We start from the raw sequence: 27828 nt of genomic DNA, 5'->3' as shown, positions 1-27828 counted from the left end.
GTGGTACCCCTTCCGCATGTCAGCTTTTGTCTCAGCAATTCTTTGGCACTATTACATCTAACAACATAAAACAGGATATTTAAATCACAACAGTAATTCCATTGGGCTATACTGACCATGTACTGCCTATATAACCATCAGAATTCGAAGTCTGCATACAGAACAGCCATGAACCATTATTAAATTATTCTTTTTTTACTTATAAAGCTATATTTACTGACAAAAAGGTTGCAGATATTGTAATTCAAGTTCACATGCAGCTTGCTGCAATTTATTGGAAGGACTGCAGGTGATAAATGTTTGCAGGAGCAGAGCACAATATATGACAATGGTGGCAGAGTTAAACAGCCTATGTGAAGCTACAGAGAACATGAGCTAATGCAGAAATAATCCCATTTGTTGCAGAACACTGTTTTGTAATCTGTGGTGTTTCTAGAGCTGTATTATCTTGGTGTCCAAATGTTTGATGTCTCATACTGGGTTACACTGCAGGAGACCAGTGCAGGAGAGTGAACGGCACACAGTGCAGCAAGCCCTGTCACAGCGTGGGAAACAAGGGAACAATGCACAGATCTACCCGACATAGCAAAGAAATATCACGCTACCTCCTTTGTAATCCTGACTATATGGAACCTGAATTAAGAGGTAAGTTTTTATTCTACAAAATCATTTTTCAGGGTATATTAAAATGTAACACACAATTGCTCCCATAGTAATATGCTGATTCCTAAATCTCCGTCCTAAAATGAGCTTCTCAGCCACAATTCAACATCTGAAATGTCCCTTTACTTTCTTCATAAAGACCTTTGAGATCTCAAATGTAATTGAAATTAGGCAAATAAGTAAAACTAAATGTCCGAATGCATGGGGGGTTTCCCCCCAGGAAAATGTAGACATGCTTTCTTTTTATGTTATTTGGCAGGAAATAGCATTCTGTGTTTTATTAGAAGATATAACACAAAAGACAGACATAATTTTATAGGGCTTATACTATAGGCCACCCATACATTTAGTAACAAGGCACAAAACCAGCATGTAGATATCAAGACCATCCACCAATGTTAACAGTTACTAAAATGTCCAGTAATTTTTGAGATATGTTTCAGTGTATTTCTGAGTATCCCTGTTCAAGCAGTGACTATAGGATGGGAGATGAGATTACAGGTTTGAAATGGTAGTTGGAAAAATCAAAGCAATCAAAAATAAATCCTTGAACAAGTTTTCACAAACAGAGAAACTGATGGTGAAAATAGCAACTTGACCAAAAACATGTTTAGAAGACAGACAAAAAAAACAACCCAGTGGTATGAACAGAAATTACAGGGTAAAAATAATTGAGTAGAAAATCTACAGTATAAGCCAGATTTTTAGGTTTGGAATTCTCAGTACTCTTACTCATTGTTAAACTAACTTTGATTCTATAATTTAGCAAATAATCATTTAATGTATTTTCATATCTAAAAAAATATCCTTATTATTAAGGATTTTCTTTTTCTTCTGAGGTGCAATGAGTCTTGAAACAAAGGAGAACAAGATGTACTGAAGTTACAGCAATGCTAATTTACGAATCAGGTTGGAGTTAACCCAAGATATCCTTTGGCCCTAGCAGTATTTTGACTTCTGTCAGTTATTACTTTACTGCTAAGTACAGTTTTGCCCTTAAGACAGTACACTAAATGAAAAATGCATCCTAAAATTCTTCTCCTATTGACATTCTGATTAAATGAAAAGGTCACCTGTCCTAGCAAGTCCAAGGGCAGGGACAGTTGCGTCATGTTCCCCACAAACTTCACCACCAAGATGATGACACTGATGTTACATGGGTGTTAAACGGGCAACCTGCAGTACTGATACTTTTCTGTGGGCATTCTTTCTCAAATTAGGACATGTTTTCTCACCCAAGTCACAGATTTAGTCCTAGAGACATGCTTGCTGGCTTTGCGTTGTCTTGGCGTTGAACCATTCAACACGAGGGGAAGTACCGAAATGTAGTGTGTATGGGGAGTGCCATGGCTGTCTATGGCTTTGGAATGAGAGACAACAGTCCCTAATTTGTGAGGCTGGGCAATTTATTAGCACTCTGGGTGTCAGTAAAACAATTAGCTGGATCAAAGAAACACAGCTGATGAATGCTTCCCCTTGGACTGACTTTGCTTTCAGTCAGTATACTCCATAATAAAGCTGCCACAGACTTGGTCACAAAAAAGCTAAGGATCCTTTTGATTTGCTTCATACACATTATAAATACTTAAATTAACGTGCCAGGCTCTGGAATCTCATGCACTATAATTAAACTCATTGTTTCAAAAGAAGTGCTGTGTATACAGCAAGTCTTTGCTTTTAGCGCTATATGCTGCACAGTGCTCTATGCTACAATGATATTAGCACCTAGGCAGATTTTTAACATCAATGAAAAATTATTTGTCCTTTTAGCTTGAAGCCGACAATGATTAAGGCCAAAATATAATTAATGTGGTCAATACTGGAATTAATTCAGTTAGTTACACTTTATGCAGACTAAGTTTTCAAATCAACTGCCTAACAATTCTCAGCAATACCAGGAGAAGACAAGACAGCTGCACTCATGAGAAACAAGACCTTCTTGTATAAGCCTTGTGTCCCACCCAGGCAGAGCTCATTTTGAATGCACAAAGGTTTATATTAGGTTTTTTCTAACAGTTTCCAGAAGGTTAAGAATATTATGGCTCTTTGTTCTTGGAAATAGACTCAATCCCTGTCCCCATTTGCTTTCAGAAGTCCAGGAGTTGGAAACCATTCTGTCCTGCTCTGGAAAATGGCAGCTTTTAATTCTATCTCTTCATGTTCCAAAGCAGGGAGAAATTTTGCTATTTTTAAAAAAAAAAAAAAAACATATTAAAAACACATAGAAGTGTGAGATTTGTATAAGGACAAAATAAAGAGCCTGGAAAGTCAGATTTGGCTAATTACATTAAACCAGAAGGGCAGAATGTCTTTTCTGTGACTACACACAAAACTATATGCTGAAAAGTTCAAACCCAGCACCTACTTTTAGCAAAACAAAATTTGCAATTTGAATGAATGAAAACCATTGTAATAACTTAAGATACTTTGAGTATAAGCTAAGTTTTGAAAGATTCTGATACTGTAAATAAAAACATTACACAGCGTAAGGATACACTTACCTCAACTTGAAGCTCTTCCAGGTACCTTAAGAAAAGCAGGCGAGCTGCTGGTGGGGCACATGCACAGCGGCGCTGGCTTAAGCACTGCCCGATGAGGGGAGGGTGGGCACAACAGCTCCAGGGAATTCTTTTTCTCAGCTTCCCCTGGTAGATGATGAGGTGGAGTGTTCTTCAGGAGGGACAGGAAAGGCAACCTATTTTATTAATGATAAGGGTAATAACCTCAGGCACTGGTTATGCTGTCTTTCATCAGAACAACTACTCGATATCTGAGTGAGTGCAGTTTTACTCTGCCCTTTAAAATCTCTAGCACAGGCCTGCAATACACACTCCATGAAAAAATGCCGTGAATCACCAGGTAAAAACTGGTGGGTTTTTGCATTGCTCGTCTTCCTTAGTAGCGTATCGCCCTCTGTTGTCAAATCTGCGATACTGTATTTTAACAGAAGGGAAGCTAACTCTAACAGCTGCTCCCTTCTCTTGCTTTCTTGCTACCACACAGTAACACTGTAGGTGCAGGCCACAGGGACCTCCAGCCAAGACATGAGATCATCAAATATATTTTAAAAAATCAGCCTTCCTCAGAACAGCTTTGCTGTGACTCCATAGCCTGTGAACAGCCCTCCTCTGTGCAGTGGGACTGTATGTGCCCAGGAAGATCAGCTTTAAACTCCAGCTCAGTGCTTCAATCCAATGAATTCGTGTTCTTCAAAAACAATAACCGAGGCTCTGCAGCTTTTCTCCCAAACGCCAGTCACCACTGGTGATACATATATTTACTATTAATCTTTGCTCCTCATTTTTGTGTCAGCTTTTACTTCGTATAAACGTTCCTAATTTTGCCAGTTAAGGAATTGATGTGAGCAGGAATTGAGCCAATTAGCGGTCCTGGCTGCTGACAGTGCTCTGATCACAATGATCGCTTGCACCTGAAGAACTCAGCCTTGTGCTGTGTCCTAATTCACCATGGACAGACATTTTGGTTAAAACCAAACCTTGATTACTGCAGATGTATTCCAAATTAAGCCACAGACCTTCCCTTCCCCCAGCATTTCAGTGCATGAGCTTTTTCAATAACAAAATAGGAATAAAACCAAATTCTAAGAACAGAGTGTTCTCATGATCATTAATAATTAACATTTGTGAGATGCTTGGATACGTTTGTTATGGGTGATACAGAGAAACAAAAACATAAATGAAGAGTGGTTACCCTTTTTCAGGACTTGGCCTGAAAATTATGTAGTCATTCTTAAATGGAAGATCTGATTTGTTTAGTGTGTGTTCTTTATATCTCAGTGTTGTAATTGGCTTACAGTGCTACGAGGTGAATTTTTATTTTTGTGCAGTTCATTTAAAATAATTCTGTATATCTAACTGAAGTCCACTAAAATAAGCTGTAACCCTGTATCTTACTTGACAAGCCAAGCTGGGATGTCTCAGGACCACCTGAAATAGAGTTGTAATATGCTGTACATGCCATGCATGTATATTGTGCTGTTAGCCAGACATATATCTGGAGTTTCTCCACTAACCAGAAGTATTTCCAATTTACAGTCAAACATGGGGAACAAGAATGTGCTTGCTGTTCCCATTTCTAAAGCATGAGAATGCCCAGGACAGTGTCAGCTACTTTTTGGGGTTTATCTGAGAGCATCCCACAACACCAGCTGTAACATGGACAGAGTTCCCCTGACAACTGAAAAGTCACTTTCTTCCTTAAAATCATGGAACTGCCTTTGAATGCAATAGTTACCAACCTGAGGTGGCATTTAACTATTAATATAAACATAAAATTTTTATCAACTGTCCACAGTATCAGGCAATTTTTCTATGAAATTCTACAAAATTAGAGAAGTACTCTAAGCAGCAGTCAAACTTTATGTAAACATTTGAACTCTGCCCTTTACATCATCCAGTTTTCAGACTAGAATGAAAACAGATTGCTGAGGACGTACAGTGAACGTCCCTGGGAAACTGAGAGTTAGTTTTTCAAAATTCTTTAATTCTGGGGAGGAAAATGAAGTGAGGGTGCCTGATTAACCAGGAGGTCATCTAAAGGCTGCTCAAATACTTGTGCTACTTGTCTTTATCCAAACAGCTGTATAATTTCACCATATTTTTCTTTTTGTAACAACGCATGACAAAGAGGGATCTTGGCAATCCTCATTAAGTATTTCTTGTTTGTTCGTCATCCATTACTATTACCCAGAGCCAAAATCTAGACACCACATTAAGTTTTGCTTTCTTCCATCTTATTATATAAAAATCCCATCATTTTGTGGACACCAAATACTTCAAAATATACAAATACTTTAATACATATAGGTCTTCATAGTCCATTAAATATAATTAATTCCATGATCTTTAAAATACTCTGTATTAAGTGTAAGAAAAAGGTTTGTACTGGTATTTATATACTATTGATTTGATCTGGCCTATGCAAAACCTTTCAGCGTACTGCAGGGATTATACTGAAGAGCAGGAATTCTACTGAAGACCAGCAATTCTGCTAGAATCCAGAGCGTTAGATCCAAATGAAGAAAAGATACTGGCAGAAGGTTATGAAGTGAGAGCGATTAAAGCTGCAGGAGTTAGTGGCAGTGTGGTGTAGCACATGCAGAGACACTACACTGGCTTCTTATTTAGATGCACTTATTGGAAGTCTGGCGCATCCTGCTGTAGAATCACACTGAAATGCTTTGAGACAGTGCAGCATCCCCCAATATGTGTGCAACAAGAACTGTGGTGCAGCTTGACTACAGCAACCAATGTCGTCTTTTTACACTTGGCTCACCAGGAAGCTGAATTAGATGATAAGATTTTTAGATTATAAGATCTATTGCTTTTTGCTTTGAAGTGTTAGATCTATCTTTTCCTGTATCTCCAGCTGGTATCAAAGTTACCACGTGGAGACACTCAGAGCGGTTTAGCTGATATCCCACAGCTGTGACTATTCTCCTTCATGAACTGTTAACTCATGCTGTCATACAGCATGAATTCTATTTCTCAATGAAATCTTCAGAAGAAAGATTTATAGCTTTGTAGAAAAGCAGTACAGAGCCCTCAAATGTACTTGAAAGAAGAATGCAAACCCAGCATTCTGATGCTTTGGACTTTTAACCCAGTGCATGGATTGTTTTGTGGTGCAGTCCAGAGAAAGAGACAATGGATTAACACCAACCCCATGATAAAGAGGTTCTAGTAATTGTGGGTAGAGATTAACTTTGACATACCAAGATGGGAATTGATCAGTAAGAAATAAATATATATATACACACATACATATATATTTTAAATATATATAATATATATAGTGCATATATATAATGTATTGCATGTGTATATATAATATATGTATTTTGTATAAAAAGCCTCACATTCAAGTATAGATACATATTAAAATATAAAGACAGGAGGACCTTTTGAAGTTAACCTTAAACAGAGAATCTATCGTAAGCAGAATTCTTAAGATCATCGAGACATGTTTTCCCTAATTTCAAAATGTGATCAATTCAGATGGTTAGTGTTCCATTGATTACTGAGAAACACAACACAATGAAAAGTGAGAAAAGGAGTGAAAAAAGTTATAATGGAAAGTCAGATATAGTGTCAAATACATCAGTATATACATAAATCCTTTACTTAACCCATGCTTGGAGGGAACAAAAAAGATTTTTTAATTTGAATTCATAATACAGTCCCTCAGTTGTTGTGGGGTTTTTGTTATCAAATTATCATAGCCAAAGGAAAAAGAAATTTGAATGATCAGAAGAAGAAAGGTTGAAAATCAACCCTAAAAGGTAGTTCACAAAACCTGGTATGAAATATGGCTCATGCAGCCTTGTTCTGCACCTAAAATATGAAATGTATCATGAGTAGAGAGAATATTGGATGGAAATTCTGAACCTCTATTAGCCCTGGATTGATTCAATATCTAAACAGAAATTCTCTCTCTGAAATCCCAGTGGCCTTCATCTTTAGATTGTTGAAATTATGATCATAAAATCAGCGAGTAAATCACCCTGATTTTTTACAAATGTAGGCAATGAAAATACTAAGTGTATCTAACTCTGTAAATCTACAAGTTATCGTTTTTGCTTGATAATACAGTACAATTTCAGAAGTGTAATAAGAGGTTTATGCAAAGAAGGCATGGCAAAACACAGCCACAGTCAATAGGATGATGCCATTAATATTCACAACGTTTCTCCAAAGTGGCACTTCGCTTGTGTCAGTCAGTTTCTTCTTCAATGCTTCCTCTTCCTCCTTGCTCAGTTTGGGTCCTTTTTGTTGATCTAAGCCACAGAACCAGTTGTACGCTTTCTTAAAGCATCCCGGTTCTTCTTCATTTTCCTCGTTAACTGGAAGGAATAACACACTGGTCATGAAATGTAAGCATGGGCCGCTGCATGTGCTAGAAGATCTCTGTGTCTGAGGACATTCCTATATTTAATACAGCAGTTCTGATTTATGGTCACAGTTACATGGAAACATTTTAGTACAAGGCAGTACAAGAATCAACTTGATACTGTGTTTTCACAGCTCACCTGCAAAAACAGTGATTTCCCACATGTGGCAAGAGAGTCTTTTGCAGAAGACACTTGCGCCTTTTGCAGCCTAGAGACTTGGTCTGGTACTGGAGAAGCAAACCATGCTGCAAAGCTTAAACTCCATTTTTTTCAATATTTTCTACACTTTTTTAATTAAAAGACAAATAAATGAATATGAAGATACTTATGAAAAGGAACTTGGCAGCAGAACCAGAAACCCAGCAAAGAGAGCAGGTGGTTTTGCCCAGATGGATGTCTGGCAATTTGCTGTCATGGTGCCTTGCGCCACATACTTGCTCCTTCAGTCCTGCCTACTACCCACTATTTCCAAGTGAATTCTTGTTGTTTCATTCTAAATGCTAGAGTCACATGCAGTTCTGCCCATGCATAATCTCTGACCTAAAGCATCTCCATTGTTTTAGTCCTAGAACTGCCACCTAGCTACCTAGAGAACAAGATTGTTTCCCTTCAAGTCTACTTCACTGCTGATTTACACTGAGCTTGATAGATTGGTAAAAGGCTGCTTACTAGCCATTTAAATATGTGTTGTTGGGGAGGAGGGAGTGTGTCTTTGAGTATCAAGCAGGTTAATGTTTCTTCAGGAATGAAATAGGGATACTCAAATATATTCATAGAATCTATAAATATTCCACTGTTACCTGATTCCTCATCTTTTTCATCAGCTTTGTCCTGCTCCTCATCTGCATCAAGATCAATACGTTCTTCTTCACTGTTCCGCAAAGACCAACACAAGCGGTAAAGCTGCCATGAAACAAAATGAGATTATAAATCTACAGTGTTACTACACAGAGACAAATAAGTCAGAACAAGCTCTAAGACCATGGCATCCCGAATGTCTGTTAGCTTAATGTCTAAGATTATTAGGCATCACTGAAGATTTGTGACAGATAAATGAAGACTATTTCCTTTGCTTTCTTACAAGGACTATATGATGTGGGTAGCTGAAATGTCAGGAGGTAATATACCAAGTACCAGTGTTTAAAACTAGTGGTTTCATTGAGTTCCATTTCTTGAGGAGCAGGACTGCGATAATACTCACATGTACGTCAGGGATGGGCTTAGTCATGAAGGAGACTGCCAGGATGACGATGGCAGAAAGCCCAAAAAGAATAATTGCAAAGTAAAGGTAGTGAATCCCACAGATGATGAACGGGCAGTTGGAAGGGGTCACACAGTTGCCTGTTCCATAGGCAAACTCTGCAATCATCCTACTGAGTCCAGCCAGCAGCCCAACCATCAGGCCCCAGAAGGCACCCTGCAGACAGTGTGACAGAAGGTATCAAAATGAGTAATTTTAGGCATGGAACTAACCTCTGAACTCTCTGAATAGTTGCTGGAGGAAACATAGAGGTGCTTATGTGTTACACCGGGTTTGGCACATGGGTTTTAACCCAGATACTTTCAGTGACTGTATTTACAGCTCAGTGTATTAATACGACCAAAATGGAGGACACCTTCTCCAGCTCTTTTCTCAAAGTTCATCTGTCTCCACACACTGCTCTCCTTACACAAGACAGGCTTTAGCCACAGGCTACACATCTCAAGGGTTGTTCTCATATCTTTTCATCTTTGAGGGCTAAATCCCTGACAGTTCTAGCAAGATAGAACCAGCTAGCAAGTGTGTGTCATTCTTCCCAAAATATGTGTCTCGTTTATTTTCTAATGACCTTGTTAGTAATTAGTTAAAAGTTAATTCTTGACACTTTTGGTGGATGTTTTGCTGCTAGGTATAAGCAGCTCTAGCCCAAAGTATAAAAGATGCACAGGTATGTCTGGGCACAAATTGAAATATGGGAAATTCTGTTTAAATATATTTCTTTTTTACTGTAAGGGTGATTGGAACAGGTTACCTAGAGACACTGTGGAGTCTCCAACCCTGGAGATATTCAAAACCCAACTAGACAGAACCTGAACATCCTGCCCTTGTTAGCCCTGCTTTGAGTAGTGCAGGTTGCACTAGTCCAGAGGTACCTTCCCATCTCAAACATTCTGTGAGTTTGTGAGGTCAAAAAACCTAATGATGGTAACACAGATTTATAATTCCTGATTTAAAAAATATTCTAGGTTTAATGCTGGGTTTAAGAACAGAACAGTTTTAATTAGCCAGTGGTCAAAGTCACAAAAACATTTTGGAGCAGGACAAGGTAGTTAATTCCATTTCTAGCAGAAAGAAGAATGATTCTGAGCAAGAAATGTTGATAAATCTTATAAGTAATTACAATATTGGAGTTTATCTTACACAAGGCTCCAGTTCGCAGAAGCTTTGATGCTTGTCTCCCCTATTTACCCAAATTTAGTGCGCAAACCCCCAAGGATTATACTGAATTCTTACTCAGGTAAAATTCTATCTAAAGTCAATGACAGATTTTCATGAAGGGCACAAAGATTTAATCCATTTGTGAGGTTTAGCCATACTGGAATAGGAAATGGAACATCCCTTCTGTGTAAAACAGGCTTTTCTTGGATATACACACAAATAACCACTGAACTGGTCTCAAGAGAAAATAGTGAGAAAAAAGTTCGAGCCATATTCAAAAACCTTCTCTCTCTAGGCTTTCTCATTGAACTCATCCTCCTTAGAGCAAACCTGAGCAGTAGGCAAGTGTTGTTATTCCTAGTATTATAGAAAAGAAACTTAATTCCTGAGTACTGAGTTTTCAGAATGTCTGAGACCCCAGTTACCAGGACTGGCCTATGATTGCGTCAAAGCATGTGACAGACCTCATGCCTTCTCAGTTACTTACAAAGGCTTAAGAACAATATTTTTCAGTTCACTGCTCTATGAATCAAAATCAGTGATTCCCAGCCTGGGTCCTAAAAGCAATGGGAAACAATGCATAAAACAACAGCATGTTTGTTTAAAAGAGTCTTGACAAAATTTATAGTGCTCAAGAGGAAGGTGAAAGGTGATATGTTTGGTAAAGCAGTATGGTGAGGAATATCCTAAAAGATTACTTTCAAATATGTCCCCATAAATTACCCATTTGACACATTGGCTGGCCAAGTGATAGATAACCTAAGTTTCAGAGCTATCTAGGAATTCCTAGGTGACTGTCCATTTATCAGATTAGCAAAGAACTTTTTCAAACTCATTCTCTGAAACCTCAGGCCCTGGGGTATGGAAACACGGAATCCCTGGGCTGTAGCAGGATTGAAATAAACAGGAAGTTGCTAATAAAAGACACCAAAACAAAAAAGTGGTTTTCCCAATGCCTAAAGGAACATGCAGCATACCTCTTTCCTAATTTGTGCTTACCTGCTCATTGACCCGCTTGCAGAAGACGGCAAGCAGGAAGAGAGCAGCAATGGGAGGTCCCAGGTAGCTAGTAACTGACTGAATATAGTCGAAGAGCTGCCCGCTTTGAGCTGACTGCACCACAGGAACCCAGGCAATGCTGATGCCAATTAAAAGTAACATAAATGCCCTGTAAACATAGCCAGATATTCAATTAGCCACCTGCTTAGAAGCATCTATCAGAAAGAACACAACAGCAATTAATCAATAATTTAAATGTCCATTTTGTATTTCAACCAGCAAAATCAATGATAATGGCTAATTAGCGTTGCACAGACAAAAGACATCCAAGTTGGATATTGTGTCTGTCAAATATCCATCAGCATACAGCTAAACATGCAATCAAAATGTAGAAAATCACTTTTTTCCTTTGTTATGTCTAGAGACAACTCAATAGCAGTTCAACGAGAAGGACTAGTTCATTGATGCTGTGGTATGGTGTAGCATAAAGCCTATGAAGATATTTTAGAATAGTTCCCTTTGAATAGCAGTAGGAAGTATTGAGAATTAGTTTAGCTACTTCACGCATTGTCAATGAAATTGGAAGCAAGGTGTTTTATTTTTTTTCCGAAAGGAAAGTGTACAGTGGGACAGCCTGTCTGGCCACAGGAGGCCACTGCTGCACTGCCCGCACTCTGTGAAAGCAGATTTTTACCCAGGCACTTGGTGCATTTTTGGAGGCTGCAGTCTGTAATGCATCTACTGCTCGCGATGTTTGTACGGCTGGGGAAGACTCGGCTGCACTTACCTTCCAGCTAACATAAGCTCTTTCTCAGATGGTCGTGTTCGAATTTTGGTGTAAATGTCCATAGTGAACAAAGTACTAGCACTGTTAAAAATGGAAGTCAGGGAGCTCATAAGGGAGGCCAACATGACTGACAACATCAGACCCCGCAGACCTGAAATACAAAAGATACGTGAACTGGGAGGAGAATTCAGTGAAGGGTCTCAGTAGGTGGCACCACCAATAGTACTGGTCTGGCCCTTTCAAGTCAGCCGTCTACGAGTGCATCTGGCACATTTATGTGCTGATGCCTGCCTGACCTTCTCTTGCAATGCTCACAGAGTGGTGTCTGCTGAGCTTTGGAAAAGCTATTTACAGCAGTGACAGGGCAACTTTTGAGCTTTTAGAACATAGGTACTTCTTTTGTGAATGCTGTATAATTAAATGCTGAAATAATAAGAACAAAATATTAAGCAGACTTTCCCCAACAGTTATAAAAATAATTTCTCTTGTTTGCAGGCAAGTGCTTGCGATGTATTTGTAAACCAATTGTTTGGTGAAAAAAAAAAAAGTTTCTTTTACTGTTTGAAAATCAGAGTAAGGCACTTTTCCAGGTGGTATGATCTAGTCAACACAGTAAGAGGAAGTACTGTAGTATTTTAATAACACTGTGTACATCATTTATAACACAATGGGGAAGTACTAAAGATATCAGGGAAGTACCATAGTCTGTATAATATCATAATCTGTCTTTATAGCCTTATGAACCAGCTCTGTGGTTGTCTGCAGAGATTTATCTTCTATGTATACGTGGTCCTCTCCAGAGTGGTGCTTTATTCTCTCATTGAACAGGTGTTCTATGGGACAATGTGTACACAGAGTATTTTCTCCTCCCACCTCAGTAGGTTAGCTGAAGGGCTGCAGGTGTATGCCTTCAACTCAGAAATCCTGGCAGAGACAGTCTTTTATAAATCATTGGCAAAGCAGGTTATTTTTTACCTACACAGAAAGGGAGCTCAATTACCATTTCATCACCCAGTATTTGCCAGCTGAGAGCTGACATTGTCAGCATGTAGCTATTCTGCACCTACAGCTACAACTAATACAGACAACACCTTTGATTAATAGTACATAGTTCTAGCAGTAATTTTTTAACTGAATGTGGGATTTGGGCTCCCTCTCTCACCTGTTTTTACAGTCTGGCAGTCTCACCTTTCCTCAAACGAACAAACAAACAAGCAAATACAGTGCCTTACCATTTGGCATAAGCTCCACTACCATTTTTGGATAAGCAATATTTGTACAGCCAACTGCGGTGCCACAGTACTTTTGGCAGACTTCAGGCACAACACAAGCCACCACATCTGAGGAGAGGATAACGAGACAGGGTTAGACAAGGCCATATTAACAACAGATTGCTCCCAAATTACTAGACCTACTAAAATGTATCTCTGTGTTGAATCACTGGATTGATATGCTTGATATCATCCTTGGTCTGCTGGCAAGGAGGAAGGTGATTCTAAGCCTCTATCCTTCCTTTCCTCTCTAAAATTCTGAAAAGTACTGCAGGAAATTTAAAAAAAAACAAACCCAAACCACAAAACAAAAACAAGCAAACAACCCACCACCCAAAACCCCCAAAAACCAGCCTTATTTTGTCAGACCAGGACTGCACAACACAAGGAGAGCAAGTGAAAAAACAAGCAGAGGAACACAAAGACCACTCCCTCTAATCTCTCTCTGCCTGCTGTTAAACACACTGATGGTTAGAGAGAAGGGAGATTGGCGATTCCCCCACGCTGCACTCAGTACTGCCCATGGCCAAAAATATTACTGTCTGTGACTGATGACCCTCTTCCTCCGATTGCCAGAGGAGTATCCGTCCTGGACAGCATTTTCCACTCATTCAGCCAGAGTGGGGCTGTAACAAACAGCCAACTGGGGAGGAACGCTGTGAAATGTGTCTCCCTTAAAATGGACGGCAATAGCACTAGCAGAAACCTGAGATCAGAAAAAAGAGGAAGACCTGTGGTTTCTTACATTGTAGTTAGTTTTTGTGCATACATGTGCCTGGACAATTTGGATGACAAGATGACAGTCTAACAGATGTCTTGGAAGAGAGAGAATAGGAAATTAAGAGAGATTGGTGGTGAAACTTAGGCAGCAAGAAGAATTTTGCATTTCTGTATACATACACTTACCTGTATACAGAATTCGGCTGATCATTCCAGGCATCACTATAATAAACATGGGCAAGAGTTTCAGGTACCCACACATGATACAACCAGCCTTCACATGGGACATGTTCTTGCCAGAGAGACATCTTTGGACAATAACCTGTCAACGAGACATGGCAAGTATGCATGACTCACCAAGAATAGCATTTCCATGAGCATACCCAGTTCCAGATACAAGGTACTTCTTAACCTCTGTGATAGTGAAAGAGCCTATTTACCATTTCTGTCACTAGGAAAAATAAAAGCTACCTGAAAATCAAAGGATATAGTTGAAATAAGTAAAGGAAAATATCACTTATCCAGTGTATGTTTAAGAGGTAAAAATCACAAGCTGTTCTTAAAGCAGGTAGACTAAAAAGCTAAAAAGGAATAAAATATTTACCTGATCAATAGAGATACCTGAGATAGTTATATGGGGTTTTGTTCATTTGTTTACAAATTGTGAAGATGATCTTTCTCACAATTCAGAATGCAGATAGATCACTTGCTAGAGACTGGGCACATTCTGATGTCACAGTTGCAGAAGCACACTTTCCTCCACTCATGTCATTGTGATCTCTTGGGGAAAGTGGACAGCAGGTTTTAGGGAGAAGGAAGGAGGATTGGGAAAGAGTCTCCAGACTGAAAGACCTGACATACAAAGACCATCCTCCCAAAACTGTGCATGCAAAGATGAAAAAGTCGCACAAATAGGAAACTAGTATTACTGAATGGGGAATAATATCTAGACCCAGCCTAACAAGGATCATTAGATACATGGTTTCCTAAGTAAATGTTCACATTACAACCTCTCTGTGTTTTTACACATGGTCACACACAAAAAATGAGAAAGGAATTATTCACAGTATCTGCTAGGCACAGTGTATAAGAACTGAAAGAACACCCATTCCATTTTCTTACATGTGGAAGGGGTTTAGAAACTAGAAACTGAAAAGTCACTGACCAGTCTTGAAGTAACTGCTATCTCTGTGACCCAGCTTTGAATTACCGTGGGGGAAGAGCAACCCTAGATCACACTAGACTGCAGAGTTTTGTGTTTGGCATTTCCAAGGCATATGGCTTCCACATTACCTGATCAGTGCACCAGTACCACAAAGCAATGATGCTCAAACCAAAAGTGAGCCCTGGCCACGGCAGATCTCCACTGACGGGATCTCGGAAAATGTGAAAGGAATCTTTCCGAGGAGCGTAGCATTCTTCACTAATCGTAGTATTCCCGTAGGTGATGTTAGATGGAACTGCTTCCATGTACTTCTGCATGAAAGCATCATACCCTCCTACTTCAGAAAATGCTGAAAAATAGAAAGTAAAAGTAGTGATAAATTATTTAATAGTGATAAACAGAGCTAGAGAATGTGAGAAAAACCTCCTTAATGTGGATGTAAACCCACCCTAGCCAGCATACATCAACATTTTCAGAAAACAGTATACAGTGTTTTGTAAGTATTCACACAATCTAAGTACCACAGTGACCTTTGTTTTTAGGTTTCTGTATAGCTTGCAAACGTTGGTTTAGGGTCCACTGTCTCAACATCACTTATACATGTCTTGCCAAGAAGTGAAATGAAGATAGATTATTTCCACATGCTGTTAACCTATGGAGAACCTAAGGCAGGGTCTTACCAGGTTAGGTCAGTCTGAAGCTATTTCTGTTATAACAATGGTGGAATAATTTTCACTTTCATTCCAGTGAAAGACCTAGCTAGAGGAAAACCAAGCACTGAGTAACTAGAAGGATAAGGAAAGGACACTACAAATTCACGGAATCTTATTGGTACTTCTTTCTTTCAGCATGATTTCTGGTTTACAATGCATATGGTCTTCTGGACATACACATTGTCCTATTCATAAACATTCAGTTTGTATCTTTTGTCCAGCTGGCAATATAATGACATCCATAGATCAACTACAAGGCTTACTTAAAATATTGATATGTTTGGGTTGTTTTAACACAAGCTAGCAACTAGAAACAAGGTAAAAACATGCAATGTGACCAACAGCTCTTCACTTTGAATCAGAAATTTTCATGAATTAGCATCTGAATATCTATAAAATTATAATGTTCTTAAAACATTATACTCTCTGAACTTCTCAAGAGAGTCATCAGCACTTGCAAACAACTCTGCTTTTACCTCATTATCTTTCACAAGTCCTATTCTGTCATGGGATGCTATATATTACCTTACACATTCACCTGTGCTTTGGAGATGGAGTGGTCTCAATGACTAAAGGGCTTGGCAGAACGCCTATTTTCTTCCCTGATAAATTGGTATATGAACTGAAATGTGCTGGTTAAGATAACCGAGTACCACACTGCAGGATCCATTGCCATAGCCACTATGAGATTTGTGGTTGAACATTCCAGGTTAATTCATCTGATTTACTTACCAAAACCCATGAGAATAAAGGATCCCACTACCATGATAAATGTTTGTAAGGTGTCTGTGTAAATCACAGCTGCAAGGCCACCTAATGGCAAAGAAAAGTCAAGACAAATAGGTTAGTCCCTCTGCAAATGCCTCAGTGGAAATCCTCTTTTTTTTTACTTTTCTCACAACCTCTCTCTTTCAGACAAAGACCACTGTAAATAACTCCCCTTTCAGGTTTTCATTTCTCCCCTCTTCTCTTTTTTCTGGCTCCCCTAACTTCTTTGATTTATCAGACTGTTCTGCAAACTCACCTGTGATGGTGTAAAGAGCAGTAATAGCAAGCAGGATAATTATGGCCAAATAAAGATTCAGCCCTATGGCCAGCTGTATAAATACAGCTCCAGAGAATATGTCTGCCTATAAAAGAAAAACATGATAGATTAAGCAATGTTTAAAATCATGATGATAGCATATTACACATTCACGATGAGGGTACTGAAATACACAATTCCGCCCCTTATAGTAATGCACACACATCAAAAAAAAAAAAGAAAAGAAAAGAAAAGCAAAAAAAAAATAGAGGCCATTTTAGTACAACTGCCAGTCTCAGTGCTGTGGTGCTATCAATCAGTACAAGAGTTGTAACACTTCTCAAAGAATTTCCAAGTCTTTTTCAATGGATCGTTTTAGCTAGACACAGTCACCTCACTGCTCTGTGCTTATATACTGAGACACAGCTTCATTTCAAATTACTTAAAACTCAGGTTACACTTGCTGCTATGTGCAGGGATGGACTCTGTGACACTTCCAAGACATGGCATGGTTCTCTTTAATGCTACTCCATAAGTCTCTTACTTTTTCTTTACTGCTTGCATACATGTGGTATAGCTGGTCTTGCTGGTTCAGGACAAATGGTGATTAAAGGCAAACAAATTATCTCTACTTTTAAGTTCCTGTCAGAATAATTGACATCAATTGGTTAACAGAAGAGATCTTTAGCTCTTGCGTAAGAAAGGAATTGTTCAGGTTTCAGAGTAACACTCTGGGATTTTAATCACATTAAATCAGTTCCTGATTTAGACATAATTTGCATCAATGGTATTTGCAATCAGAATAATCTACCCCAGTGCACCTGTAATGCATTATTGTAAATTATGCTTTCATTAGAGCTTTGCATCTGTACCTATCCTTGCTCCTCAGCATCCGGTTCCTGGGCTCATCTCCAATCCCACCTGCATGACTCTCTATATACCACACCACCTATATGAAGGCTCTATACAGGGAGTTCTATCCTCGTTTAACAGTACCAGTCCTAGCGGTGTTCAGCAAGCTCAGGAGCTGCAAAATGCTGCAGGAACTGCCCATATGCAGGGTCTGAGAAACAAAGACAAAAAGGATGACACGTGCCCTGGGGTAAGGCCTGCACACACAGTACTGCGGGGCACCTGCTAGGTGGCAGCTTGCTGGAGGAGCGGGAGGTTCCACAGGCCAGGCTTTGGGACAGCCATAGCCTGTGATCACAGAACAGGCACTTGCACCGCTTTTGTCCACGGCTAGGCTGAGGGGAGGCAGGGCAGATATACTAATAAGCAGTTATGCAGTCTGGCTAGCCGGGAGATGCCAGATGAAGAAATCCTGTTCATTCCACAAACACTGAAACCGAGACTGCAGGGTATGATCTCACCCTTAGTTCTCTCTGGAGAATGAGGAAGAGGTACGGACCTCTGCAGCAAGAGGTCCTCCAAACATACAGTCCCGACATGCAGAAAACAACCGTGAAGCAGAGCGTGAATCACAACAGAGGTCCCACTCCCAAAACTCTGCCTCTGAAGCAGCTCAGGATGATCTGATTTCTCAGAGGTTTCGGTTTGGAACTGGGAACCAGGACTTTTAGCTCTCATCCCCAGTGGCTGTTAGACCTTACATATCCTTTGTCCCTTCTCTCTGTGGTAATATTTTTTTCCTATCTTTTCACACCACTGATCAGCTTATGTCACAGATCTTTCTTTTATTGTTCTTGGCTTTTAGCCTACATATCATTAAATATTAATGGTCTTAAAATGACCCCAGAAAGAAATGTATAGTTAATTATTTAGCATCCTGAGCAATATATCAGCTTCTTCGAATTGCTGAGTTACCTTCCAACTTCACTGCTCCTCCCTCCCAATTAGATTATTGCCTTCCAATATTTCCTTGTTTCTCCATTTATACTCTTTTATGGACACTATTTAATCTTTATCTTATCTTTGAATAGAGTAAATCTTTCCTTCACATTACAAGTTATCTCTCCAAAGCCATGTACAGATCATGCAAGAACAACTGGCGAACACATGCGAACTGAGTGAATCCAGCTGCAAGGTTAATGGGGGAGTCAGGGCAGTGGCACATACTCTTTATTCCCTACACTGCACAGTCCTAAGAGGAGGTTATCCTTCTCCCTCCCCTTCCCCCTACACCCATACATTTACTACTGAAATTATGCAAAATGAATGTAAAGAAAATGCTGTAACACATTTAAAAATTTCAGTGTTACAATTTCTGATTGCTTCAAAAGTATTCAGGTCTTAATTCCCTTTTGTCCTGTCATAATTTAGTTAATTACTCTCCATCAAGATTTTATTTTTACTAGGCCATTTTCTTTGGTATAATGACCAACATCAGCAACGCTAGTGGCTAGCAAGCCCCCGAAAGCTGCTATGGGCGTTACTCACAAAGTACTGCGTGCTTAGGAAGCATGTACATGTGAGGCACCTGTGCAACAGAAATCCTTTGGGCTCAGAGATCAGCTGTGTCCTGATCCCAAAGATCAACACCTTGCAGCATGGTCTTGTCTGGCAAGAGGTTGATTAGCCACAAAAAATGGTGAGAAATCAATTAAAAATACACAGAAGATGTGCAGAAAAAGAGAGAAACAGTAACGACCTTGTACAGAGGTGTGCAAAGGGAATCTGATCATCACGTGGTGGTGGGCTCTGTGCCAGAAAGAGCATGCCAGGAGTTACACGACCCGATGTATTTTATTGTTCATTGGAAAGCACCATAATAATTATATTATTAAGAACACTAGATAATATTTTAACACATCAGGGAAGCAGCATGTGAAATAACTACCTCAGAAACATGCCACTCTTCTACAAGGATAAGCGGCAGTAAGTATCACTGCCAGTCAAACTGATAGGTGTGACTGCCCGTTAAGGGCAGGGCAGAAACCCATCCTTCTATATCAAATCTCAGTAAGCCCCAAAGATCACAAGGGAGTGTTTGCAAAGGCAGCAGTGAAGGAAGTAAAATGCAAATCTTCAAGTCAGCGATGTCATGGATTGTCAACACATGGGTATGTTTGGATATACAACATGCCTCTGGGAAGAGAGACCTGTGCTAGATTCACGTAGCATGCATATCTCTACACAGCGCAAAGAAGCTAGCTACAGTCCAGGATGGACCTTCCCTTTCTGCTTCTGGGACTAGTTCAGCTGGAGACAATATGGGCATGGTGTTGCATAGCACGGTATAGAAAAACGCAGTCTAACATCCTCTAACATCCAAACCCTCCAAGAACTTTGACAGTTCTGCCTATTCCGAATAAGATATGGCAAGTAAATCAGACCTGGGCAAATCCTGCCCTATCAGATATCATGACATAAGACAACAATGCAGAAGACATGCTTGTATACTACAGAAACCTGAGCCACGTTTGTAGATGGGACAGACACTGTCAGAGTTGTTCTGGGCAGATGGGGGAAACAAGAGAAATGGTTAGAGGAACTTGTGCACCAGATTTTTCCCCTGTGTGGCACAGAGAGCCAGCTCCATGGCAATTTCCCACACACATCTGGAATAATTGGGTTCATGGGAAGCTGGTAGAGTGACACCCAGGTAATTTGCTGCTGTATGGATCTCTTGACTATTGCTTTGCTCCCTAATAAGACAAGACTACGGGAGCAGGAGAGGGTGCCTCAGCCTCGTGACCACACTGGAAGCTTAAATGGAGAACTTATCTTGCCTGAAAGCAAGACACTCCAACTGAAATGGGGTGAAATCCCATGACCAGATCCTTAGGCATGACAGAGGCTAGAAATAAAAGATAGTAAATTCAGAACCTACATAACACCTTGATGGGCCATTACAAACATGTGTTGCAGAATAGGACTATGAGTCATCTGAGTGGAAAAGTTTCTTAGCTGCTAGAGCTGCCAGAACTCTGTGTCGTATCTGGGATTTCTGATGACGGTAGTTAAGCACAACAACAGCAAATTAATTAATGCTTTTGAAATATATGGAAATCCAACTCTGAGGCCAGCTCCCCAGTACCAACCTGTTTAATTTATAACCTTTCTAAGGATCAGTTATCGTGAAGATGTGAGAATGAGAGCAAAAGGCCAATCTTTTAGCTTAAATTGCACTATTATCACTCAGCTCCCATTCAGAGGGCAAAGACTAATCTGCCATGGCAACTTCTGCAAAACAACAGATTGAGGTATGCCTGAACTGTGGACTTCTTCAGAGGCTTGGTAGTTTCAAGATATATGGAAAATACCAGCTCCCTCCACTACTTCACGGCAACACAACCACTTACTTAATAAACATTAACTTCATAGCACCTTAAACTTTATACCAATCACTTGCCCATTAAAAGAATCTCTCCTCTTCCCTCCTTTCACCTCAGCTGTTATCACTTCCTTCCTTTGCATTTCCCCAGTCCCTTATTTTCTAATTCCTATTATTCTCTTTTTCTCCACAGCCCTCTTGCTCTTTTCCATCATCTGTATTGCTGATGGCTTGTTCAACAGAGGATGCTAAAACAGATAAATATGAAATTTGGGGGCAAAAATTCCTGAAAAACCCAACCCACACTTTTTCTTCTGGAACCGAGAAGAACTGTTCATTCCCCTCAGCAGAAGGGCCAGGGGATTGGAATGGGATGTTTTGTGCCCAAAGCAATACTAAAAAGTTTCTAAAATGACACGGTTAAACAAGCAGCAGCTATTATTTTTCAGAGAATTGAAGCAGCCAAAAGGGTAGCAAATGATAGGTTGTGACCTTTTCCTCCACGTTTCACAGATCCCTAAGATAATAGACTGTAATAGAATACAAGTTTCTCTCCACTCTGATTTGTTCTGGACGAGAGCATAAGTAGAAGCAAACCCTAAAAACCTAAAAAAGAAAGAGAAAGCACAACAAGCATCAAGAGACAGTGAGGAAGGCAAAAAACACTCTGATTGCAAAACAGATCTGGATACACAATCTCACTAGACATAACAAAGAAAACACAAAATTGTATTTTTACCATCCTTAATTCAACCAAGGGCTCTAAATCAGAAACAATAGACCAATTGTGTGAGCAATATAGTAAATGGGAATTTCTTTTCTTTAGATCAATGTAGGATGGAGGAAATGCTGTACAAGTTTTACTTACTGAGATCTTTGTGAAAATATACAGGATCAGAGAAAGGACTGACAGGTAGACCTGAATCCGTTTCCCACCAAAACGCTTCTTCAGATACTCTGGCATTGTCACCACCTGCAGGGAGGGTACATAAGGTTTCAGATAATGGGGAACAGATCTAAAGCAAATTAGGGAAAGTTTTTTGCTGCTCAAGTACTGTAAGAGTGGAGGGCAAAGGGAGGGGAGCTGCAAATGCAGTTGCAAGGAAGAGCAGCTCCAGGAATCAAAGGAGAACAAGGAGAGAGTACCAACTACTTCTCAGCTCAAGTCTCAGAACAGAGAATCCTCACCTTTCAAATATATACAGACATATTATAGCACATTTCTAACATGCTCAGAGCTCATGACATTCATGATGGCTTTGCAATATTCAAGACCTGATCTGCAAACATGAGCAGCAGAGAGAAGCATAACATACTGTTTTGACTTACCCCAGCTTTGACGTAGATAGGTACAAACAGCCATCCTAGAACAACCACAAATATCAGAGCCTGCAGCCAAGACAAGATCAGCTGAATTAGCCTCCTCTCTCTAGATGGCACTCCCGAAGACCATTTATCAGACCCAATAGCACGTAGAGACCATTGAAACCACATAAACCTGGGTATTGTGGGGGTGGGGGGAGGAGGAACTGCTCTGTGATTTACAGTTGAAAAATTGGGAATGAAATCTTGGCCAAAAAATTTGTCAGGTATTATGCAGCCTGGATTTCATGCTAGATGTCCCACAGAAGCACATGGGATAATAATATATTTTCTAGGAAAACAGCTGATTTCTGCTCACAGAATTGCCCTCTAGTATCAAAGCACCACTACCCTAGCAGCACCAGACAATCCTAGCCCTCTTCAGAGCAAGCCCAGGGAGCCTGGTTTAACAGGGGCTACAATGCAACCAGCCCATAAGACTACCATTTCTGGGAAATATTAAGGAAGGTGAAGCCTGATAGCTGAGACCTATTTGCTAGCATGTTGATCCCAGAGCCACTAATGCAGGATACTTTCCCACTCAGAATCAGGTGTGCTGCAATGGTATGTTGTGACATCTGCAAATCCAGGTACTGGGAAGAGTAGCACTTCTTATGATTATTATTTTGATCATTAACTGCCTTCTGCACTGTGTCTCTGTGAGATGGCTCTATGTTTTACAACAATCTCACATACAGTACAGGATGCATCATGTGCATTTTGTAAAATATTTTGTATTTCCACACTACCATTTCATAATATATTTTGTGTTACCATGTGTATTTTGTGAACTATAGATCTTACTGCATTGCAGTGTCACAGTTTTCTGACTTAAATGGCTAGCAAATGCTGTTTGATATAGAGTTGTACATATTTAAATCAACAAAAATAGAACAAAATCCTACTCTCAGAGCTGCACTCTGCATTTATTCTGTCCACAGAGCTTAGAGGGCTTTCTTAACTGTATCTTTTAAGTTCTGCCCTTAGATCAAAACCATAAGATGGGCAAGAAATACTGGGTCAGCTTCTGCTGTCATACTAATATAAATTAAAAATTATTTAGTGGAATAATAGTGATACACAGGATTTCTTTCAAGAGGAGAATCAGATTATACAGTCAAAAGCAATATTTCCACCATATCTATTAACCTGTACACCGGTCCCACTATGTTGTAAGTAATGAACTATGTAGCGTATCTGCTCAAATACACACATGCATCATTGCTTCTTTCTAAACAATTGTTGTACACTGTGTATTGATACTAATCCACAGAGAATCTCCCAGGAGATGAAATGTTAGAGGTGGATATGTTTGAAGAAGGTCCTAGAGATTTGAATACCATGAAATTTCAAGCAATGCTTGTTCTGTTTTGTTTTGTTTAGTTTTGGTACAAAGAGAAGGGGAATCGGCTTCGTTACAGGACTAGTGTAATCAAATAGAGAAAGATGACAGAGTAACTGTGCATGTCTCATAGGGTTCATTTTAGCCTTTATCCTTCTCCTTAAATATCTATATCATACAAGTACTTGACTATTTGCAGCAAACATCTACTTGCTAAGGAAAAAAGCCGAATCCCTCAGGGTGGTATGCTTCTCACACTGTGCAGAATTAAATGCAAGGAAAGTATTGACCTATGTACGCTCATTAAGTCTTTTGTGTCATGGTATAATCCCTTCCATAAAGGGTGAATTAAGCAGAACAAGGGCATTATTATCCACACCCACAGAGCCTGAGAATATAAGGAAATGGACTGAATTAGCTTGTGTGAATCTCCGTGCTGTTGCAGTTGACACTACTCCTGGTACCACAAGTAGGTATAGTTCATTTAAAGTCAGCTTGGATATCTCTACCCTATACTGCAACCATAAGCAAAATACACAATTAGGGGACGGAGAAAGTAAAGAGGAAAACATTTTTGGAATGCAGGTGGTTGTGAAGGATGCCCAGAATTTCTTATAGCTTGTGAAGAAATCAAGGCCCCTTCGACAATTCCTACATAGCAAAATGCTGTAAAAAATACTATAGACTACAAAACAGAAATTCTTCCCAACATCCTGCAGTCTGAAAGCACTCTTTTAGACACTTTAAAAGTAATCAAAAGATATGTATAGAGAAGATAATCTACCAATTTATTTGGTTCAAATGCTCTCTAAAAAGCCTCATTCAACAGAAAAGGGTCATCTCCTGGTGGCTTGGGCAAGGACCAAGGAAGATGAGCTAAATAGTAGATTACATTGGCACTTACTGGTCTGTACAGAAAACAAGTGTTGCCAAGCTCAAACTTTGATGGTCCTAAATTATAAGGCAATGTTATTTTGATTAGCCTCTGCAGAAAATCCTGATGTCACAAATATGCTCACTTAAGTGGATGACACTTACATTCCATTCATATCCTCCGATGGCAATTCCTCCAGCTGCGGCTGTTCCTGCTATACCCACGAAATGTCCACTGCCAATGTTACTGGCAAACAGAGAAGCACCAATCTGGAAACAGAAAGAACAATATTTGGCTCTTAGTTCATGGTAACTGGAAAAAATCATGTTCGTCTGGCATTTTGAACTCATGCCTATCTATCATCAGATGGTGATGATGAGAATGATTGACAACCAACTTCCTTGACAACTTTCAAGACTCGCTCTTATTGTTCCCCCTCAAACCTGAGACTCCAGCCACCCTATCTACAACAATGAGAAAGAATAAGATGTTGCATAGAAGGTCTTCTTGCAGTTGAGTCAAACAGTTTATTACACCAATAAAGATTTTAAAATATTTGCAAAATTTGACTAACTGACATTTGGGTGATATCCAAACAATTAGGGAAGACAACTGCAATCTGTCTTGCTCAAGGAGGAAATAATAAGCGCATACCCACTTGTCAAACTGGCACTCCCTATTTCATATTCCACAGCTTGTGGAACTAAATGCATCATCAGTGAGAGTTGTACAGACTTTGTACTTGGTTCACTTTTAGTCAAAAGATATTCGATTACTGAATTAAATTCTGAAAGCTGCATGGCAGAAATATCTGCTGAGAAAGTGTTTCTGGAAGATACAAACAATAGCAAATCAAGGAGTTACATTTAAGAAGTGCTAGATCTCTAAGACCCCCAAATAATGCACTGATCATACAAACAGAACTGTGGGGAGAACAGAAGAATTGATGAAGAGGGAAAGAGTGAAAAAGATGAAAGGTTTATGTTGGATTACAGACAGGCAGGAGCCGGTCACAAAAGAGAAAGTGTGCCAGAAGATCTAGTTCTTCATCAAATAGCTCAGATAATCAAAAAGATTAAGAGAAAAGGTATGAGCTTCATTTCCTCCAAATGAAACCATTAACAGCAGCCAAAATGCCTAACGATAATTTACAAAGTCAGACACTGAAGGATGCAGGGTGAGAACTCGAGCGTGAAAAAAGAGGTTGGATTGGGTACTGCAGGCAGAAGACAGGTAAGCTGGAGTAGTTCCGAGATGAAAAGAAGCAATTGAGCATTTTTTTATTCACTTCTATTTTTTCTTTATGTCCTCTGAAAGCTACAAAGAAAAAAAGGAAACAGGGTTAAAAATAAAAGAAAAGCGTATAGAAAGTAGTCAAAAGAACCTCTGCTGACCAGCTTCTGATGCTCTCATTTGCGGTAGACCTCTCATGTTGAAAGATCCCAAGGTGCTTAAAAATGTTTCTTTAGACATATGAACGCAGAACCCGCATCTGGTACATTCTCTTTGTGCAGCGCCCAAGCACAGGTGGTTGGAATACGTTCAGAGGCACCTTACAAAAGTGAGAAATATTCCTTGTCTGCAACTCACAGGGAGATATTTAGGGTCTTAAAATGTATGTAAGGGGAATAGTTACGAATTTCCAGGTCTGCAGTCACTGCAGTGAATTCTTTGAGTAGCAGTAAAAATGTAGTCTATCTTTCTGAGAGCACAGGGGTGATTGTCTGAGATTCAGGAGGAGAAAAGGGATTTCATGATAGAAATCCACCTCTGATTTATTCTATAGAGCTATGCCATAGCCAGGAATAGGCAACCATGCTCTTCATCTCACAATCCTGATCTCTAATCACAAAATTGATTTTCCTCCCCCGTTTTTTATATGCAACATACAAATAAAATTCAGAGGATTTTCCAAGCTTACTTTTTCCTCCTTTCCTCAGTTTGATCTCCTGATTTCTTCTTTTTGCAGACAAACTGTTCTTTTGCTGTGACAGAAACTTGATGTTTCTAAGTTCACTCAGTTCTGCTTTTTTTTAACATATTTCTAGAAGACGACAGTTGTGCCCTACAGAAATGTAACCAGTTTATCATATGACAGATATTTCTACAGGAATGAAAAGTGTTGCAACAAGCATTAGCAAATAAGCCAGACAGATCACTGGTAATAAAGAATTTTTTTTCTTCTAACCTCTTTGTGACAGCAGCAGTGTTTTCCCAGCAATGATCATGAAGAAACAAATACCATTTATACCAGGCTTTAGCACTGCTGTCCAGTGCTTTCCCTGGAGATGAATAATTAGACTTAAAACTAGGTTACTAGAAATGCAACCACCAGAAAAGATTAACCACATTAATCTCTGATTTTATTTAATGTGTTCCCTCCCCTGTTTCAAAAGCTGAAAATGTACTGCAAGCAGATCCAAGTAACAAAGCAGCTAGGGAAGAACTTCAAGAGCTGACAGCTGTAGTAAGCTTTGGCTCAGTGCCTGAAACCTTGGGACATATTGTAGCATTCATTGACAATGCTGTGTTCCCAACTTTACCCAGAGTATAATTGTATTGAAAGAAAAATACAAAACCAAACCAAACCAATGTAAAATTACCAACATATTTAGGGCCAGCACAAGGACAAAACAATGTGAGTGCAGATACCGCCTTCACTTTCTAAATTTTCTTCTCTGAATTGGGGAACACCTGAGGCAGCAGAAGTGTAAGATCAACACATACTAATAACGGATGCAATTTAAAAAATGTTTTCCATTGTTATGTGTATTTGGAAAAGTAGAAAATGGCTTCATAGCTGGAAAAATGCATATTACCCTTCAAACTGCAGCGTGGTTAAAGCAAGAGGAATGTTTACTAAATATGCCTGCACCCTGTTAGCTGCTGGTGCCAGAGGGGAAAGAGATTTCCAATCTGCTAAGGCAGTACCTTAAGGATGAGGGAAGAAGGCAGATGGGCTCTGGGCCCAAGCTGTCTTGCTAAAGAACTTTCTGCTGCGATATTTTTGTACTGAAAAGGCTGATTACTGGAATTGCTTGATTTGGTAGATGCTGCAGTACATCTATACCTGACCTAAAGAACGCCAGGCTGAAACTGGGTGATGACAGAGGGAAACAATTTTCTAGAAATGTTAACTGTTCCCAGTGAATGTGTTAGTGAATTGATTTTAAAAACAGCTCTAGGAGGAAAAGTAAAGAAGAAAGTTGATTGAAAGGAACAAAAGCTGCCAAGAGGGAAAGAGAGGACAAAAAACTGAACTAACCTGAGGCCAACGTGGAACATTAACTCTTAAAAACTTTTAAGAGGTCAGGTTTTAACAAGAGTACTCTGTTCAGGAAA

At 39.5% G+C, this 27828-nt stretch overlaps 1 protein-coding gene across 2 annotated transcripts in view; it reads right to left on the bottom strand.

Moving 5' to 3' along the window:
* Nucleotides 1-1076: 1076 nt before the first annotated feature.
* The window catches only part of SLC5A1 (solute carrier family 5 member 1), a 33851-nt gene continuing 7099 nt past the window's right edge, over nucleotides 1077-27828 (bottom strand). The window contains exons 3-16 of one of the 2 annotated variants that reach the window (XR_008579551.1): nucleotides 24651-24755; nucleotides 22238-22297; nucleotides 21777-21881; nucleotides 16672-16777; nucleotides 16380-16460; nucleotides 15063-15283; nucleotides 13956-14091; nucleotides 13011-13118; nucleotides 11779-11929; nucleotides 10992-11160; nucleotides 8775-8990; nucleotides 8374-8476; nucleotides 3165-7525; nucleotides 1077-2846 (exon numbers count right to left, since the gene is read on the bottom strand). Coding sequence is in view for 1 of the 2 variants with exons in the window: in XM_054844612.1 (XP_054700587.1) it covers nucleotides 7302-7525; nucleotides 8374-8476; nucleotides 8775-8990; nucleotides 10992-11160; nucleotides 11779-11929; nucleotides 13011-13118; nucleotides 13956-14091; nucleotides 15063-15283; nucleotides 16380-16460; nucleotides 16672-16777; nucleotides 21777-21881; nucleotides 22238-22297; nucleotides 24651-24755 (1785 nt within the window). In the remaining variant the exon portion in view is untranslated. Of the gene's footprint in view, nucleotides 2847-3096; nucleotides 7526-8373; nucleotides 8477-8774; nucleotides 8991-10991; nucleotides 11161-11778; nucleotides 11930-13010; nucleotides 13119-13955; nucleotides 14092-15062; nucleotides 15284-16379; nucleotides 16461-16671; nucleotides 16778-21776; nucleotides 21882-22237; nucleotides 22298-24650; nucleotides 24756-27828 lie in introns of those variants that run through there. The other variant, XM_054844612.1, reaches the window with a different exon arrangement.

Source organism: Grus americana, chromosome 16 (assembly GCF_028858705.1).
Source record: "Grus americana isolate bGruAme1 chromosome 16, bGruAme1.mat, whole genome shotgun sequence".
NCBI lineage: Eukaryota > Metazoa > Chordata > Aves > Gruiformes > Gruidae > Grus > Grus americana.
This window is presented reverse-complemented; position numbering and strand designations above follow the sequence as displayed.